The 20,631-nt window shown below is 41.8% G+C and overlaps 3 protein-coding genes across 3 annotated transcripts in view; 2 read left to right on the top strand and 1 right to left on the bottom strand.

The window, feature by feature from the left end:
* Positions 1-5,893, bottom strand: part of LOC119738143 (superoxide dismutase [Cu-Zn]-like) — a 13,835-nt gene extending 7,942 nt beyond the window's left edge. Inside the window, exon 1 of the mRNA XM_038212888.1 lies at positions 5,451-5,893. Within this exon, the coding sequence (XP_038068816.1) occupies positions 5,451-5,517 (67 nt within the window). The 5' untranslated portion in view covers positions 5,518-5,893. The remainder of the gene's footprint in view (positions 1-5,450) is intronic.
* LOC119738141 lies at positions 4,235-20,631 on the top strand. Its single transcript, XM_038212885.1, has 9 exons — positions 4,235-4,484; positions 5,124-5,221; positions 8,524-9,532; positions 10,288-10,367; positions 10,688-10,787; positions 11,802-11,876; positions 12,427-12,589; positions 18,137-18,213; positions 20,326-20,631. The coding sequence occupies exons 3-9, from the start codon at positions 8,921-8,923 to the stop codon at positions 20,521-20,523; spliced, it is 1,305 nt and encodes a 434-aa protein (XP_038068813.1). The 5' UTR covers positions 4,235-4,484; positions 5,124-5,221; positions 8,524-8,920; the 3' UTR covers positions 20,524-20,631.
* On the top strand, positions 14,768-16,603 carry LOC119738142 (histamine H2 receptor-like). The gene has a single exon (XM_038212886.1). The coding sequence runs from the start codon at positions 15,322-15,324 to the stop codon at positions 16,291-16,293; it is 972 nt and encodes a 323-aa protein (XP_038068814.1). The 5' UTR covers positions 14,768-15,321; the 3' UTR covers positions 16,294-16,603.

Below are 20,631 nucleotides of genomic sequence, written 5' to 3'. Positions count from 1 at the left end.
ATTAACCTAAACCACTGCCAAAACATGGGATGTTATAAATCTGGTATCATTAGTGTGGAAGCTGTTCCTTCGTGTAATGTACGTACTATTCTGAGACTGCAAGACTACTGCAATAAGTCTTCATTGCATGCCTTGGAATGCTTCAATCGAAACTGACCTGACCCCCTGGAAGGGAGGCCTAGTGCCTCGATCGATCCAGTGGTCTTTACTAATTATGTGAAGATTTAGAGATGTGGGAATTCAAAGTTTAAAAAAAAAGTTTTCTGAAATCTTGCAAGAAAATCCTTCAAGATGGACGATTTTAAAGATGTATCACCATGCTATATTTACATTCACTGTATTTCTTTCACTTGTTGTCCTAGTAACAGTGAGACATGATGGCCAGTTAGACCACAAAGCCCCGGTGGCTGGACGCTGGACTGGACCGGAAGGCCGCAATGCATCAGCCCACGAACTTCTAAGGAAAACTAATTTTCCTAGCCCTACACCCCAGACCAAAGTGGAACAAACATCTTCAAATCCTTCATTATTAATAATCAAAGTTCTTTTTAATTTTCTTCCAGATAATCCGACCCCAAAAATGATAATGTTGCTGTAAGAACACCCCTTAAAGGCCCCGAATGCCACTTTCCCTATTTGTCGGTGATGATGCTCTTTCGCAGCACGCCCGCCCCGATCACTGCGGTGCACCCGAGACGAAACAAAGGTTCAGCAGATAATTAAAGTGAATTCCATTCGTAATTCAATTCAAGAATTCAGGTAATATTCGACGGAATTTGTCCTTGTCCCCATAAAGTAGTCATTATTAAAAAAGCAATTTCAGAACCGGGACCCCAAGTGACAGAGTCGGGGTACCGTTTCTCGAGATGAAGAAAGCTTCAATAGGAACATATACGGGCCTCCAACTTGCCTTTTTGGGGGGACTTGAGGCATTATGGTGGAATGTTGCACTGTTTGTAGCCTATATAGCCTCTCTGGAGTTAAAGAATGTTGGGAGCATTCATCGATATTTGACATTTTCATTTGAACACCACATCTATACTTTGCTTCTTTCTCAATTTTGAAAGACGACTAGACACACTGAGGATTTTGAGACTGTACTCAAGTATGTTGAGGATACTCTACTTTTGGTCATTCATCGTTGGCGTTTAACATTATGACCTGGTAGGGGTTTTGTATCCTTGTATAGACTTCTTTACAAACCCAAGTCCGATGTTTTTATGACTAATTTTATTTCGGTACTCGGCGTCTCCACAGTTACTGGGTGACTCAGGGTGACGGATTTGCGGTGACAACGAACTTGCCCCCAGACCGTGTCATTTTGACCTTCACGTAGATGAAGTTGACGATGTTTGGACTGCAAAACTAGCCGAATAGTGCGAGATATGGGGCACCCCGCCGACGAAATTAACTGGCATGTCATGCGAGGACACGTTTATATTGATTGGATTTTCGGCGTTTTATTATAAACTATTGGGGTAGGCCTAACAGTTTGTCGACTTAATAGTGAAAAACTAGTGGGCCGTAAACGCCAACTCCCTTTTTTATAACACAAACACCTCAATTTGTAAGAATAACTGGCGTCCTCTTTCTCATAATAGACCTTTTTTAAGCTGAGGTGTTGCCGACATTTTGACTCTTAAAATACCACATTTGGTTTCATTGCGTACACGCCCCAAAGTTAAGTCTGGTCTCGAGTCATCATAACATGCATCACACCATTGACAATCTCTAGTTTCCCTGCCACGAAATGACTGAGAATATTCTCCCCTGCATGGGGCGTCAATCTATCGCAGGCCAGCCTTTGCCGATATAGGACGGATCCAGAAAGCAGTTTTTAGGGGGGCTAACAAAATTGTGTTCAAATTTACAGCGTGGGGTTAATGTTCGGGACCCGCTTATTATAAGGGCCCCGGAAAATCCTTTGGATTCTAGATGCTCTGTTGTGCGATCTGAGGCAATTTGATGACCACTTTAACCAATTTATTTTCAGATGGTGGTGTATAGGCAGTGGCTGCCTTTTTTGCGACGTCACTTAAAAAAGGGAGGGGCGCTTGGCCCCCGTTGCCCCCAAGCGCGGATCCGGGGGGGGGGTGTAAAAAAACCCAGCTCTGTCAATTTTTTTTCATAGAAATTCCTTCAAAATATTGCGAAACCAGCCCCCCCCCCCCCCCCCGCTCTGACACCCCAAAAATAAAACTGGTAAGAATGTCCGCCTGTGCCCACAATACGGACAGAACCAGCTTGTTTAGGGGTATTTGTACACTATTCTGTAATATAGTGTTAATAATCGTCGGATTTGAAGAGCGCTCCCATTGAAATAATAGTACGACCCCGTCCCCCCCCCCCCCCCCCCCCCCCACCTATTGATTTTCGGAGGCCAATTGTCCAGAGAAAAAACCCTGTCTACATTTCACAATGTTTTGCTGATGAACCCCGCCCCCCTGCGAAAATTCTTGGATCTGCCCCTGCCCCCTGGATCCGCCGTTGCCCATTCATATTCCTGGATGAAGAGAGGCAAATAGGGGTGGAGTGTCTTCCCCAGGGAGGGAAGATCGTAGATTTGGTTTCAATTGCCCAAAATGGACACGGAAGGCTATTTTGTGTCCGTTACAATCTGGCTTCTTACTTTAAAATATCTGACACTCAGGGGCTTCCGTAATCAGCGATGGCGGAACACTTTGAAAGTTGGGGGGTGGGGGAAACCACCGGCCGACCAAAAAGCAGCCGGCCATTGAAAATTCGAAAAGCGGGAGGTGGGGTGGGGATGGGAGGGCGCACTTAAGTCTAATTTTCTCTTATGTTCTGTACACGAACCCTTTGAGAGAAAGGAATGAGTGCACTACAGCTTCGATATAAAAACAGTCGTTTTTACTACTCGTGTTCTTGTTTAAGCCACCCCAGTCCGTAGTCCTAACATAATAGGCTTTTACCTAGAAATGTGCACATGCACAGTTGAAATATGTCCAAAACTTATTGTTTTACTCAATCTGGCCTGGCAGTGACCACAGAGGGACTTCATAAAACGAGTGAACTGAACTCAATCCCCTGAAGTCAATCATGGTATTTTGGGAAAAAAAGTGGAATTTCAATTGAGTTTGTCAAGGTGATAGCGAACCTTGACGGCCAATTGCAGTGGAGCTGTCATCACCGAGACCCAAAAAGCAAAATATCTGGCAGCCAAATTGGCGTAAAGATTTCGCCACAATATAGATCAACAACAACGGGTGGTAGAATCCATCAACGGTGTCTGGCCTGTGATCAAAATTGCCCGAGGAGGTTTGGCACAATATACTTTATATTACAACGGACTCACATAATATGCAGTCGTGCTAGAGTTACTCTGTGCCGGGAAATTGACATGGGCACAATTGCTCAGTGTGACCATCAACCGCCGGGGCGCATGCGTGTTGCATCAAGGGGTAAACTCAGATCGGGTAGGTTGAGCATGGTCAAACGGCCCCATGCGCGTCAACCGATCCCCGCCTTTAATTTCAGCGTCTTCACTCAATTCGTCAGTTTGAGTTCACAGTTCACGGTGGATATAAATAGTGGAAAACCGGTGATAAAAGACGTTAAAATCTAATCGCTCAATAAACTGAGAGAAATGTGACAACAATTTCTGGCGCGAACATGTAAGAGGTCGCAAGTCAGACTAGGCATATAATAAAAACTTGGGCGGGAATTTGGCTCAAGTAAATGCGGCCGCCTCTATATCCAAACCGGCATTTTGAAAACATAGCAAGTGATTGGCATAAGTTAAATATAATACAAGGATACGATCGCTTGCGATGGTGAATAAATACCCCCCCCCCTCCTATTAACTGTCATCTAAAATCCTACATTTCAAATAGAAACGTTTACATATTTTTATGCAAAGAATTTAAATTTGAACACCAAACGAATCATCTTTACTTTGTTTTAGTGATACCCAAATTTTCTCTTCATTATGGTTTATTCAACTATAGACATAAGAATCAAATTTGTCATCAAAATTAATCAAATAATATTAGTGGTCATCATCAAAACCTAATTTTTTGAATATATATATTTTTAAAACAGCATAACCCTTAGTGATTAATATCAAACGGCTTAAGTGTGATAAGTCGGAAAATCCTCAAATGATTTCCATGTTATCTCCGTTAAATCCCAAACTCGATCCATATCTTAAAACTCCAGTTGTTACGTAACTCTTTCGAAAAGCTCCAAGATCAATACGACGAAAATAATATTGTAGGCCTACTGGTGTGTTTCGGAGCTTAATTGTGACATGCATTGCTTGGAACCAAAGTCCGACTAATGTTTTGGAATGGCGAATCGAAACTATGAATTTCGTGCTACAGAAGAGGGAAACGAAACGAGGCTCTGAAACTGTACCTAAAGTCGTCACACAATCTGATCACGGATCATCTTTACCGATGGCATAAAACGACGGGAACTGAGGCGCCGTTGGATTTTGTTTTCGACTGTTTTGGAATGCTACGGTAGGCCTAGGCATTATGCAAAGTTACATTTAAAGGCTATGTATGTGCTTTTCATACATTGTGTTTTCAGTGGCGTAACTGGGGGGGGGGGGAGACGGGGTGGGGCACGACGCCCCCCCCCCCCGGCGGATGTATGTCTCCCCGTGCCACCCCCCCACACACACACACACAATTGCCTCCAGTTCTCCCTTGAAAAATGTGTGACCCCACGTGCCTCCTCCCCAACTGTTACGCCACTGATGTTTCCAATCCGAGAAGAATGTTCCAACCCTAACTGTTGAAGTTTCAGCTCCGTATATACATGTATCACACTTTTTGAAAAAAAAACAGTGAAAAACTACAACAGTGAAAAACTACGCACAACCTTTTTATCACGAAACACGCTAATACTGTATAGCATTCTTTTTCCAAAAACAAGTCTATTGAATGATCGTTGGAAATCACCCACAATTTCTGATTCCTCCTAAAATGACAGCGAGTCAGATGGAATAATTTCACAGGGTGTTTTGTACCTGAACGATAAGTAAGCTTTTGATAATAATTCGGTAGGTTTCTTTTGGGATAAATGCAAATGATTCTATATATCTCTTTAACGCTCCGCCCTCATGATGGGTAAAAACACGTGTTCTTATTACTCAGAGTCGTCAGCCTACAGTAAGATGACATACATCGACCCCGGTAATGCTCCCTATTTACATCTGGCATGAATGATCCGTGACAAGATGAAAAAATGAGAGGTAATGCAATTACTTATAAACAATGTATTTTTCGAGCAACTTCCACATTTGATGTGGGTGACTCGTGAATGCGTCTTGCACGCACGGATCAGTTATGTAAACAAGACCGGGGCCTATGCCAAGGTTGAGAGCCACACATGGCGACTGAAAATCTCAATGCCCGACACGAAAGGGAACAAACGGCAAAACCAAGTATTGCCAATATTCGAAAACAAATCGCTATACTTACGAGTAAATCCGCACGAAAGTAATGCAATGACGAGTAGGTGTCTTGGTGCACTCATTCGAACGGCCATGCTGTGGTTTCTGCCTGTGTCTCGTACGTCTTGCTGCGGGGAAACTCGCACGTTGCACTGCCTCTCCCGGGCTGAGCTGCACTCACCCCCGGTCACAACTTGACTTCAAAACTCACAAATCACGCGCGTCACTGGTGCACGGTTAGGATCTCGGAATCAAGCTCTTTGTGGGTAGAAAACCAGCTTAGTAGGAGCTGGGTCACTCGATCTTTATCGTTACATTTATGTAACTGTTAGCTTTCTTCCGAGATCGTATCCGCTTATATCCTGTCATATGAAGATGTCCATACATCATACCGTGATGTCATGTTTGTTATGTTGTGACAGCAGTTTAAATTGAATTTCCTTCATTTACCGGAACTGACAGCGGCCCGCATGCACGTTATGTTCAGGTCCAGATTAGTATGAAGGAACTGTGCGTGCCAACGGAGTGAACGGACGGTATACTTTCATCATATTTAGCTTCGAAATGTTGCTTCCATGCATTTTGGTGCGTAAAAGGCATAGGGTCATTCGCATCTCCTGCATGTTGTTCGTTTCCAATATACACCACTGAAAATCCAGAAGAAAAAAGAAGAATGTTCAAAACCTAATTTGGTGAAGTTTCAGCTCAGTGGAGACGGTTTTCGAGGAAACGGAGAATATCCACACACAGCCTTTTGATAACGAAACACGGTTTTGTCAGTGGCTGCCTTTATTAGTTCCAAAAATCAGTCAATTGACTGATCGTTGGAAAGTCACGTTTCTTGATTTCTTCTAAATGACAGCAAGCCAGACGAAAATAACTTCACGGTTATTATACGATCTTCAAGCTTTGTGATAATTCGGTAGTTACTTTGGGGGTAAATGCAAATGATGCCTTTAATATTCTTACTGTGTAAATCAAAATTTATAAAAAGCTTTTCAATCCTGAAGGAACGATAAATGCATGCGAAATAATCACTGCGAGGTAACTTTGATTTCAACGATTACTCGAAACTTAGAAAATAATCACTTTCCATATATAAAATTCTCAGTGGCTGGGATGTCGTCGCCGGCCAAATACTGCTTACATCATTGCCGGATTTAAGAGTGAAAGATTGTGTCAAATTTCACAATTTTTCACTAGGTTTGATTATAAAAATGCCTCATTTGATCAGCACGACTTTCTAGTGAATGAAAAAAAGCTTATGATGTCAAAACAAAAATTGTATATTGTAGAGAGCCTTTATGCTTTGCATTCAGCAATTTCAGGAGGAGACTTGTGGCCAGGCTGCATTGTGTAGATGAACGTCAAGGTCAAAATATCGATTTTCTTGAAGAGCTTGTCTTTGTCAGGATAAAAGTGATCACGTGACACACAACCTTCCTTTTGTAAAAACACAATAACGAAGCCTTTAAAAGACGAAATCGAATTTCAAGAACTGAGTGGCGTGTTTTATAGAGTACGGAAATACATATAATTCTTTCACTCAAATTGTCTGAGGGGAAACACATACAAATGAGCGAGATTTCATTTCAAGGTCTCGTGGAACGGCAGTCTCTCTGTAGTTTTCTGCATATTATTTAGACTGACAGCAAAATAATTATAAGTAGAGTATATCCTAAATGTAATGTCAAATGCATTATCAATTCGAGATTTTTTTTTAAATTTTGTTTTTACATTGTCCAAAAATGCCCGTCATTGTTTTGTCAGATATCGTTTTCTTTTTCGAGAGTTGGGGAATATATTGGTTGAATAAATTATATACCACGGAACCTCCTATGTTTTGAAATACATTTAGATTTTAAAATAAATGTTAAAGACTTTAATGATCGCCCGGTCTGATTTCAGAGAATTGTGAATGTCAATATACATTTGCCTATTAATCGAAACCCATTTTTACCCATTTGGCCAATATATTTCACTTATTTTTCGAAATTAACCCAGATTTAAAACGCAGGTACTTCAGAGCAGACATTACTAAATGCAGCAATTTGGAATCTGTAAAAATGCAATGATTGTTATACGCATCAAAATTGTTCTCTATCCGAGACCCTGCGTGGCGGAAAGTTTCCCTACCGGATTTCCAGTCCACATGTTTCTGTATATTGAATATGTACTTTAAAAAAGTGACAATACCGTGAAATCTCAGCGAGTCAAACTCTTACAACTCAAACCAATAAGTTAAACAACCAATTGCCTTAAGTATACAACAATGATATACAACCCTGCTTAACTCAAATTTTTGAACCTGTTCCCTTGAGGGTTGACTTATCAAGAATCAGTCACTGGAAAACTTGGGTTTCTAAAAAGGTTTGGCAACATTTATGGAAATTTCTGAAACGGTAGTTGTGCTTACTCGGAAGTCTTTGGGATTTGGGAAAATGAAAATGGACCAAAAATCGGATCAGTTGTTTGTAATTAAATCAATAAAGCCCCCACACTTACTTCCCTCAGAAACACTATAAAAACGGTGCGTAGAAATTAAACACTTTTTTGTATCCGCGTTTTTTTTCATGTTTTGGTCATAGTAATGTTTAGATTTTCCATTTGCGGAATCAGGAATAACTTAAATCAGGAAAGACTTGAACCCAAAAGTCATTTTTATTTAAACTTATAATAATAATACTTGATGGTACCAATAGGCCTCTGTACCATGTCTTAACTTGTCACCGACATCCATTAATGTAAGTTATGTCGAATATTAATTAAAACGTGAAAAATAGTGTGTAGGGACCTACAATTACATGTAGGTGTTGAAATGTTTTACAACTCGAAACACAAGTTAAACTGTTATCGGATTATTTACGAGTATATAGATCCTATACGAATTTGAAAGTGTAACTGAGTATTCCAACCCGTGTGCAGTGAAAACAAATATGTACAAACATGGCTCCAAATTGTTTTCGTCTTTTGTTGCCCGAACCCCACCATCCCTTTCCCCAGAGGGCCCAGACGCTCTGGTTTCACAGCTGTTGAAATCTTAGTAGTTGTCTAAGGCCACTCAACAATCCTCCCGACCCGTTTTCTTTCTTTGCTCACAGGATGTATTCCCTCGTTCTTTTTGTCCTCCCCTTACCTACGTAAACACTACCGGCTGGAGCAACACAGCCGAAGAGCCAACCAAGAAAACTTTGGGACAACATTCCTGTGTTTATACAGGCCTGTGTGAACGGAGATCGGTAGCATTGGCTTAGGAAGAAACGGAGACTTGTAAAGCTATTGGAGGGAGGGATTTATTGTGTACACACAGCAGGTAACTCTGGAAACAAAACCGATGATATTTCACCACGGGCTGGAAAAATGAAACTTCAAGCAAGGACATGTATGTTGGATATATAGCGTATGATGCTGGGTAGATTTCTTTTGGTTGTGATGTGTGTGTTGTAGGCCCTAAAAGTGAATCTTTGGGTCGGAGTGTGAAAGCAACGGACAGAGACCATGGCTTCTCTAACGGTACCTGAAGTCGCAAGCAACCTCAAGCAACAGCATCCGAACAGCAGCCTGGCGTCCACCGACTCGGGTCTGGACCTGGAGAGATTCCAGCCGGGGTCCCGCCGAAACAGCATGCTGGCCTCCTTGCGGCTCCTGGCCGCCAACAGCACGGTGTCCGAGCGGTTCGAATCCCGTCGCCGAGGTAGCCTAGATGCAACCCGTCGCCGGAGGAGCGACCCAATACCTGGGATTAACGAGGCTGAAGGGCTAGGGACCGCTCATCATCAACATCAGCGTGCACGGAGGGGCAGCCTCTCGGTCTTAGACGCAGGAGACGCGGCTACGTTCGAGAAAAGAACCCGCAAGAGGAAAAACCTCTCGGTACCGGACATTCTTGAGGAGAGGACCGAGGAGTCTGCCATGCAGACCTCCCTGGGCATACGGAACGCAAGACGAGCTTCATCTCATAGTGGACGGGCCGGGTCGATTCCTGACGGGGGGTCTCGAGGTTCTCAAACCCATCATGCAGGTTTGGAGACCAAGGGCGGCTTCCTAGCCGCTGGCAACTTGACCAGTACGTTCAGGACTCGACTCCAACAAGCTAGGAAAATTCGAAGGGTAGGTTTACATTGAAACTTTACTTTTACTTAGTCTTTTAATAATTGAAGCTTGCCTTAATACATGTAGATTGAAAAGTTCTAGATTAATCAATGTGAGTCTTAGTTTAGCCGATTTGGATTCTCAAAAAGACCGGGAAGCATATATCTAGCTATGACTTCTAATATTTGTCGAATGGTATTTATGTTCCATATTAATATTTTTGATAGTATTCTAAGGGGCCGAAGCCCGCCGTCAGTCACGACAAATTTGATTTCAAATTTAAAAAAATCATTAATTTTGTTCCTTACTTTGTCTCAGTGTAGAAGGTTTACTTTGTTAAAGTCTCGAAATTTAATTTAAGAACCTTATAACGTGTGGTACACTGCTTGAGGTCTTGTGACAAGTTAATTGGGCCTCACTGCCAAGGGCGGATCCGGGGGCCAACGGGGCCAACGGGGGCCATGCCCCCCCCCAAAAAAAGAACCCAATTTTGTTTTTGTAAGTGCCGTCGCAATAAAGGCAGGCACTGCTTACAGCATCGCCTTTCCCTAAAACAAATTGGTTAAAGTGATCAGAAATTGCCTCAGATCGCACCACAGAGCATCTAGGATCGAATTCCCCCCCCCCCCCAATCCGCCCTAGCTCACTGCACAATGCTGGGCTAAATTTTCACGGCGCGAGCGATTTTTGCCTGCTTAAGGTAGAAGATCCAGGAACAAAATAGATTGTATTTATCATCATACTGATATTTGCTTTGTTCTTTGATTTAACAGAAGAAGCTACTCCTGAAGTTCAAAAGTTATTCTCGTCTGGTCATCTTTATAATCAGGCTGTGCAAAAATCACTTTTTGAGGTAACCGTCAGAGTTAATATGATCATACAATTCAAAATGTTATTTCCCTCAAACAGAGATCTGCAAAAAGACGGTGGAAAACGCCTCTTCACACCTCAGGCTTCGCGATACGAAATTCAAATACATTTAACATTTCTTTCTAATGTTAAACTTACTCGACATACAACTGTAGTTTCTCACAAATTCGCTGTACCAAAATGATTTGAATATTTCAGCCGCAAATTGCTGAAATTTTGTTGTTGAAATAATGCAGACAAAAACACATCCACTAAAACTGAAACTGTAAGCTTTTACATAATTTGGCTCTTTTTTTCTTCAAGTGTCGACGACAGCGGGCGCTCTCATCGAGGCCAATACTTCAAGGATGGCGAGGAGGATGAATTGCTGTTTGACGTCAGGTACTTCAGGGCCCACAAAGAGGTAAACCTCCTCCATGAAAGCAAACAAGGACTCGTTCATTGTGTTAACAGCTGGTCCCCGACCTGTTTGGTCGAAGGAATATAGGTTGTCGACTTGTCGTCCCAAGTCCAATTTGGGGGACATGGGGAGGCTTGAGTGAACGATAGAGCAATATTAAAAAAAAGGCGTGTTTTGGGATACATTTTACACGCAAAAGTGGATGTGCATGAGGATAAAAATTAAAAAAAATCTTAAGAAGAGGCTTCTTATTTAATGAAAGCTGGTAGTTCGTACATGTCATGCGAACGAAAGAACAGTGCCCCATCACCTGGGGGAACTTTGGTATTTTTTTTTCCTCTAATATTGCATGTCCAGAACATGAAAAGCTGATGTTTTTCCTCGTATACTTTTTTTTGCACCTGGACCCTAATCTGTAACCTAGTAACAAAAGTATTCAATTCGTTTCCTTGAATAAGATTTAAAAGTTCCTAGTGTGCTACCAAATGTTATCCGTATATTGGGGCAACTTTGGCAGGATATCAGGATTGAATGAAATTGATATTATTCACAAAACCTAACAATAATGGTATTGATGACCTTTGACGAACGGAAATATTCTCTTTAGGAAATGACTTGTATAAATCAATGTTATCGTAACATTGTCAGTAGTAATGCGCAATAATTATGCAGTACGGGGTAAGGCGTCTGCCAGAGTTACCCAGGGTGTGCCAAACTTACCCCGTTGTTCGGTAGATTTGCCGGGGGGGGGGTCATCTGCGCTACCAGCTAGCCCTGTGATTTTTCTTTAATTGATGTCCCATGCTGTATATTTTCCGCTCTGCAGGGTAACAAAAATGCCTGTCTTTTACATAATGCGCCACAATATTGTTCGAAAATCATCATCACATGTTAATGACGTGTCAAGATTTCATTCCTTTATTATACGAGGACGCAATCTGCATGAACGAACCAAAGTGATGCTAGCTCACAAAGATGACACCATTATGATATGACTTCTTCCTTTTGTGGTTCCAGGCTGGCATCTCCACAGAATGCAAAAAGATCTTGAGTTTACCGTCACATCAAAGGACGGACAAAGAGGAGTATCGGGTGAGAAAGATGACTTTTAACGATTTCGGAGGGGAATTGCGACCCCTTGGCCTATATAGACATTCGTCATCTTTTATAATAATTTCTGTAAACCCTTAATGCCATGATGTATCGTTTCAGTGTCGTGAATTTACCCTGCGTCTTCTCATGTTAGCAGACCTCAAGTTTCGTTGATGTCGAAAGATATTTCGTCGTGTTTAAAGCTTTATGTATAAATCGTTTTCCTTTTTGGTTGCGATGTATGATACAATCAATTAACTGATCCACAAAATTCAAAATCAGTTTTTCACCGATTTTCAAAGCCCGAAGTGGCCTGGCAAAACTTTCCGTCTGTTCCCCAAAATTAAAAGCCACGCACAGCCGTTTGGATATTTCCTTCAAAATGTAAACGATAAAATTCCTACTCTTGCCGATTTAGATGTCACAAAATGGAACAATTGCGTCATTATATGTATTTATACGTGCTCTGCTCGTCTCGCGAAATACTCCGACTTCCACCGATCGTGACGTCATAAAAATGGCTGACTCTCAATGCGGATGTATTTTACAGGCTCTGATCGCCTTGCGAAATTTCCCGACGTTTGCCGAGTTCCCTCTCGGGATGCAGCAGGAGATCGTCAAGGTTGGTTGGTACGAGAAGTACCAGGCACAGAGAGTCATCCTCAGGCAGGGACACCGGCCTCTCAACTTCTACTTCATCATGACTGGGTCAGGTATGAACAAGATTTGATGTTGATGAAGAAATTTAACATCCAAGATCTCTCCTTGGTACTAGTTAATCGACATCAAAAGAAAAATCACGTAGTTTCTACAAGATTAGAAATATGCAAAAATTAGTCAACGCTAAACCTCTTAATTTGTTCTTGATTAGAAAGAACGGAAAGATTTGTCGACCATAGTATGATTGAATGTCGAACCCGGTCCCCCCCCCAAAAAAAATAGCCATTTCATGTTCCTTGATATTATTGTCTGATGTCAAAAGTGAGATGTCTAGTCGACCAAGGCTGTATACATGTACTCTGTTATTTTCAACGTCATCAAAACCACATTGTATAACTTATAACGAGAATATTTTCGTTAACAGGTATAAATGTTGTCAGTTAATATTGGCAAGCGGTTGAGACAGATTACCTATTTCTATTGGTCGAGAGCCCGTCGTGTGGTTGGTTTTAAACCGCCGGTTAAACACCGCTGCGTTCTGTGCCACATCGATCGCGCCAATTTCCATATAAGGAGATTTTTAGCACTACGCGCGCGAGGCACATACCATAGACATGGCCAGAGGGGTGTTCCACAAAGCATGAAGTAGTGAGCAAAATCGTTGGACACTTGTGAATTTTTGACTTGTTTGGACTTTTTGGCCGAACTAAATATGTGCTTGGCCGGTATTAAACAAATCTCCTTCGGCTCGGGCCATTATCAGCGTCCAGGCCCCTAGCCGGTTTTTAACGTACTTGTTTAAAACCTGCCAAGCACATTTTATTTCCTTAGTAATCCAGAAAAACCAACACATGTGGTACACACGGAAGTTCGTGAAAATGGCGAGAACGCATCATGGCAAGGATGTCAGTGTTCCAGTTGTGTTAGTTTAATCATTATTGAAGGAAAAGTGCCCACTCGAAAACAATACACGGAATCATTAGTCGGTGTTTACATTCCTCTTACCCATCTCCGAAAAAAAAATGATGTGCATGCAGACACTTCAACGGCTGTAGACTTTCCGATCGACGGATCGGAAGAAACCCCGCCGCAACGTCATACCCTTTTCCGCCGAAAAGACGGTTCACTATAGTGTGAAACAGATACAAATTCGTACAGGCAAACGTAAATCTTTAATTTCTGCGTGAACCGGTGTCATATGAGATTCGGACTCCTATGAAATCCGGTCACTTAATTTACCTTATATGGATTCTAATCCTCACAGGTGACATGTCACTGTTCTAATGGCCATCACTGATAGACATGCGCAATTTAACCAAAGAATCTGCTTTTAATGGAGTCCAAATTCCACACTATACACTCAGTAGTGTAGCCGGGGGGTACGGAGTGGCGGAGTGCAACGGGCTAGATATTTAAAAGCAAAATCGGGACGCTAATAGAAGCAAAATTGGGATGGCGAAAATGGATTACAAAAATGCAAAATCTGGAACGGGACAGCACGGGCGTCGCTGGACAGGGGGCGTGAGGGTTGTGACACCCCTTAATCTTGCCTTAATTTTTTTGTCGTAAAAATCGGCAAAACAAATGTGCCTGGATGAAGAGCGACACCTATCTTACGGAGGCCGTGTGACCGGGAAAAATATCCAGTCTACCTTTTGGCACTGATGCTCTGTCGGCAATTATAATCCACCCATTCTAAGTGGTCTAGCAACGTTCCTGTCTGGACGCGAATTCTATTTTGCACCTGTTTACGCACCTGATTCTACACCAAAATGGATGCAATGCAAACAAACACAAATGAAGACAGTGTATACAAGACCGGATTCTTTGGTTGTCCAAATGGTACAAAGCTTTAATAATCCACTGCGCACGGTGCTTTATATTCATTTTGGTACTTCACGTGAAGTTTGACCACCAACTCTTGACAACCGTACCACGAAGTTATGTCGTCTGACCTTTTCTAAAGGATCTCGATTTCTGTCTACAAAGAATGAGCGCTTCATTTTAACATTTCCGTGGCAACCAATTAAATGGTAACCCTAATTAATCAGCTTGTAGTGGAGACGCACGTTACAAGTTAAGAATCAACTGGTAAAGATCAAGCAATTGCTAAGGATCTGAGTGCTCCACCTGATCAATCAACTTCGCAGATGAGTTGAAATTGCGGCCTCGCGCCATTTCGCTCGCACATGAGTTGAAATTGCGGCCTCGCGCCATTTCGCTCGCAGGCGAGTTGAAATTGCGGCCTCGCGCCATTTCGCTCGCAGGGGAGTTGAAATTGCGGCCTCGCGTTATTTCGCCGTTGTCTCCGCGTGGCTGAAGTTCGTATCCAACGACCCACGCAAAAAAAAAACCCCATCTCGACATGTATGATGTAAGGGACATATCTTCTTGTTAGCTCCGTATTCACATAAATTCACACGGTTTAAATGGACGTGACCTAGAAATACAACTGCTGGCTTGTTTTCGTTACCCGCTGCATAAACATCGTGGATGCAGTCGGTGCAGTGAAATGCAAACAGAGAAAGGCTTTTACATACTTTCGATATTGTTCAACGGATCATCAGTAATGATGCGCACCAGCGTTCCAAACCAAACGAGGCGAAACCCCATACGGAATCTGTATGAGCTGTATTGGTTTTGTAGCTTGATTTCTTAGACTATTGCTATATCGTTCCACATTGTGAGATGCGTACTTCGTACATGATTGAGACCTAAACAAGCCAGCAAGTACATGCAGCAACTGAGGGAATTTCACTGCTGGCAATAACATGGACGGTTCAAGATGGACGGTTCAAGTCTCCCCGTCGCCATTTTGGTTCTCCGGACATGTTTCATCGGCATCGTTGCCACACTCATCCTGGCCGGCAACGCCCTGTCAATCACCGTGACCCGCCTGATGACCGAGCTGTCTAGCAGCACACGGATCTTGATGACATCCCTGGCGGTAGTGGACCTGCTCACCGGACTGACCGTCATACCGAGCATCGTCGCGTCGGCACAGGACGCCTGGACGTTCGGCTACCCGGCCTGCGTGGCGCAAGGCTTTGTGGCCAACTGGCTGTACTTAGAATCAGCCATGCTCGTCATCCTCCTGAACGTTCAGCGGTACATTGCCATAGTCAGGCCGCTTAGATACCGCACTCTATGCACTCCTAGGAGGGTGGTCTTTACTATAGTGATTCCGACTGTGCTCATCGTTTCCGTCAGCTTGATCGAAGAGTTCGTTCTCGGGACCACCATTGCTTACTCCAGTGAAAGGGTCTTCTGTACGTTAGACCTCACCAAGCTGAACCTTCCCCTTCAGATTGTAGTGTTTTTCCTCTGCTGTTTGATACCTCTGGCTGCGATGGTGTTCATGCAGGTGCGGATCGGTATCATCATGCGACGGCAGGCACGAGCGGTTTGCCCCGACGACATGTCAGGGAGATGGGTGGGCCGAATCCGATTCAACCCTCGCAAGACCGAGAGGCGAACCACTCGGCTGTTCCTGGTCGTGACACTTGTCTTTACCCTCGTCTGGGTGCCCTCCCAGATCTTCTACGTGTACGCCGCTTTTGCCACCGCCACGCCCATCCCGGGATGGGTGCAGTTTGCCATCACGTGGCTGTGCATGTGTAACAGTTTCGTCAATGTATTCGTCTACTGTTTGTTTCTCGGCAACTTTCGTCGTGTTGCGGCCAGGTCTGCGCGGTGCGGGCAATGCGGCTCCCGCGTCGCAGCTACTCCTTCAGCGTCAGAAATCTCACACAGATAGAAACTACACAGCTCTAAGAACAGTGAAATTCGCAACATCGTATTTACTTCACTCGTCTAATATCAAATATTACATTGGAAAAGCGACAACCGGTCTTGAAAATGATAACATGTTGATGTTGAGCAAAGTGCCACCGCAGATCCCCGGGACGAACGCAGTTCAGTGGCATGTCGATAATTAACACGGATTTTAAAATTGTCCGGAGCAACAAAACAGCCACCAAAAACACAAGGATGCTCTGTAACAACAATCTTTCCCGGCATTGCTCATTGTAATGCATGTGGGACATTTAAGTGTGCCACTTAGTGGAATTTCTATATATTGTCTTTACTTTCCAGCGTTCTAATATTTAACTGCATGCCCGGTTAACATTCTACAAACTTAAGCGTGATGGGTGTTTTGACGAATAGCAGATGAAGCCGTCAAACCAAGCCAGACGTGTGTCTTACTAATTGCCTTTTTTATCATGTAAACTGTACTGACAAAACTTGGACAATGTCAACGCTGTGTGCTAAAATGAATATTTTTTTCTCTTCTCCAGAATCGTAAGCTTTATGATCTTTTATATTGATTGATTAAAAATTTGGCTTCTTGTTTTGACACCACTGACACAAAAATGGTACGCTGACGTGTCGAATGTATTTACACTGTTAAGAGTAAGAGCTCCTTGCGATGTAAATATTGGTTTTTTTTTTTTTTACTTTCTCCAATATGTATCATATCACAATTCCAGAAAAAAAAAAAGAAATTTCTTTGCTGTAACCACTTTATGTGGTACCTCGAATTGGCTTTTACTAGAGTCACCAAAATGGTAAAGCGGCCTGCTCAGTTTAAAGGCAATATAGATGCATCCCAAAAGTAATACCGAATTATCATCAATAAGTTTACTTGGATTAAAGATCGTACTGGTAAAACACCACGTGAAATTATTCCGTCTGGCTTGCTGTCAATTAGAAAAACTCAAGAAATGTATAGTTGATTTCCAAAGATCATTCAGTTGATTTTGTTTTTTGTTTTTTTAACTAAATAAAAAGTGCTATGGACGAAATCGTGTTTCGTGACTCAAAAAGTTCAGTGCATTTTTTTGCACTGTTTTCTCGAAAAGTGTAATTTCTACTGAACTGAAAGTTCAACAGGTTAGGTGTGAACATTCTTTAGATTGTGGTGTTATGATTGGAAAATAACAAAATGTATGAAAACTACCATTTATGCCTTTAAGCGTCCTTTTTGATGAAACCCTCTCAGAAAAAAGAATCTGAACGTAATAAATTAAGAACTTAACAACGAAGCAACATTTCACCAAGTTGCATGCTTTCAAGTGATGTAAGTCTCTCTGAGGCTTAATAAAGTCAATATCTTGTTTTACTCGGAGACTCTGCAGATGCAGCATCAATCGAACAACGCTCAAACGTTTCCAGCGTTCGCGATTTTAGTGCATAATAATACGATGGGGAAACGTTCACGAACGCTTAATTAATTGACAACGTTCGTGTGAGTGGAAGTCACCTCGTAAACTGAACGATTTGCACTTTCTACTTATTACTGTTATTTTTTCGACCATTGACTTTGTTGACACATCTGGCTTGAAATTCATCATGAGTAGTCACACACGGGTGTGTATTATCACTCATTCCCCATTATCAATTAATTCAATTCACGTTTTCATTTGTTTAAAGTGTAACAGGTGTATACTCAAGCAAATGCATCACTAGTTAATGTTTAACTCGTATTTCGTAAATCACCTCGACTGAAGAATCAACAGGCAGTTTCTTTGAAGCTTATTTTTTTTTTTAAATGAAACACAGCCCTATCTTCTTTTGTTTCCTTCTCTTTTTTTGCTAAGTAATGGTGCGAGTTCTGGAGGAAGGAAGTGACAACCCACGGACGGTGGTGTATCTCAATCGAGGAGAGACCTTTGGAGTAAGTTGAAACCGATTAATCTTTAAAGGGAATGTACAACATTTTGCTTTTGCAGCAGTTTTCAGAAATAAATGAATTTCGAGGATAAGTATGTTATAGCAAATATTGTTCAACTGACTTGTTTCACGTTTTGGGCTTGTAGATGCTGGAAAAAACATAGAAAACCAATCATGTTCTTGTAGTCTGGTTCCCTGACCCCACTTAAGATGAAACAGAGCAATGTGTAGACTTTAGGCAATTGAAAGGTCAAAGAATCAGTCTAGCAGGCTTGTACCCCTTCACAGGTGTGTAATCAATTGCAAAGAAAATGCGGAATAGCTAAATATGAAAAACTAGGAACAATTTTTGAAAAAAGCCAGTTTTTTCCAACTCTGGTCGGCCGACCAGCATTGGAAAAATACACTTTTTCTTGAAAATGTCAGCACATCAGGAGCCACGATTTTACAGGATGCTTTAGACTGTCATTCCCTAACGATTCAGTATGGTATTTCGATATACATTGTAATTTGATCATTTCGTTTTTTGATGTTTGCAAATGTTGTATCTCCCCTTTAACATTTTCACATTTACTGAAGTAAATGCAATCATTTTAACCCCAAGATTGTCCCGGTGAAATTCACTCTGCAAAATGTTGTCATCGGCATTATCTGCGACAAGGTTTTTGACGGTGGTCGTACCCATCACTGTATCCAACGGCTCTGGTGGCTGATGATCTTTTTAACAAAATTCTCTGAAGGAACCATAGATCTCCATTACGTAGACATTTTTTTTTCGTTTGTAAATATTGAGCGCCATTTTGCATAAGTTGCCAAAAGGGCCTAAATTTAAAGGGCCCTTGCAATGTAATTTTTGTTAAAGGCAATGTACTCATTGGATTTTGCTGTAATTTCCAGAAATGAACTATTTGAGGGGTTAGTATAAGAGATCAAATATTGTTACACTGCCAAGTTTGAAGTTTTGTGTTCGAAAATGCTGGAAAAACCAAGAATAACAAAAATTGTCAATTAGTCTGGTTCCCCGACTCCACTAAAGATGAAATGAATCAATAGATGCCGGAAAATTGTAAGGTAAGGAAACCAGTCTAGCTGGCCTGCACCCGTTCATGAACATGTAATAAATAGCAAACAAAATTTGGACTGAAAAAATGGTAAATTTGGAGCAGTAGTTGAGAAATAGTTAGGTTTTTCCAACGGTGGTCGGCCGACCACCGATGGAAATTTATACAAAATACCACTTTTCTTTAAAATGACTTCACACCAGGTGCCATAATTTTACAGGATGTTTTAGACTTTCATTTACCAACATCCTAGTAAGCTATTTCGTAAAAATTTGGTAGTTTTGTTTTCCAATGTTTGGCAAATGTTGTATATTCCCTTTAATGCTATAACTATGTACTTGAAAATGCACCTTTTTTTACATTTAGCTTCATTTCCAATTTTCGTTTTACCATATTGAAGGGTAATTTTGGTGCCTTTTTGTGGTTTACGCTAATACAGTTTCCATATTCATGAGCAAAACTGTGATGTCATTCCGGGCAGAAACCTCACTGTTACAGATATTTGAGCACAAAAAAGTTGCTAGCATTTTTGATATTTTGGCTATAAATTTTCTTTTCTTAGATGTTTCGTTGTTGTGTAAATACATTACATAAACATCATATATTTTAAGTGGAGTGGAAAGTCGCAAAAAAATGTGTTCCTAAGAAATATTCATCGCATGGACCCTTTAAGCCGTGGTTGGAAACACACTTTTCAAAAACTTGCATAATTCTTACTTAACACCCTCATGACGTTACAAAGGGGCATTTTTATTAAGTCTTTGGTAGCGTTTGTTGATTATTTTGTTTTTCCAGCAATTCAATGATAATGTTTGGAAACATTCATAGGCCTACGTATCATTTATTTTTTGCAACGTTAAATCTTCCATCGGCCCATTAGTTGCCAACCACGGGTTGACAAAGTGGTGGTGGGTATACGAGCGAAAAACACACAGGGAAACTTGGATGGTGAGGAAGACTAAAATGTCTAAAGGAAGCACAAGAATGTCAGGTACTATTGTATTGATATTGCAATCGCCATGACATGGGTTTCATCACTGTCTCTCATTCCACAGGAGTTAGGCTTGGTGAATCGGGAGCGGAGAAAATCAACAGTCATTAGCAGAGAGCGGGTGGAACTGTTGTGCATCGGGGACGCCGTAAGTCAACCCATATTTTTGTCATGTACAATCACTCACAAGACTAATGAATTATTGAAGTCATTGCCGCCTTTAAACGGGTCTGTTTACTCATGGTCGGATCCAGTTGGATAAGTATGCAGACAATCGAAAAATAGGGCCAGAGCCCTCATTTTTAAATGTCTGCCTCCATTTGTTTCTTTGAGTGCATAATCGTAGCGAGAAAAGCGGTCGCTTCCTATT

Source organism: Patiria miniata, unplaced genomic scaffold (genome assembly GCF_015706575.1).
Source record: "Patiria miniata isolate m_02_andy unplaced genomic scaffold, ASM1570657v1 HiC_scaffold_3, whole genome shotgun sequence".
NCBI classification, from domain to species: domain Eukaryota; kingdom Metazoa; phylum Echinodermata; class Asteroidea; order Valvatida; family Asterinidae; genus Patiria; species Patiria miniata.
This window is presented reverse-complemented; position numbering and strand designations above follow the sequence as displayed.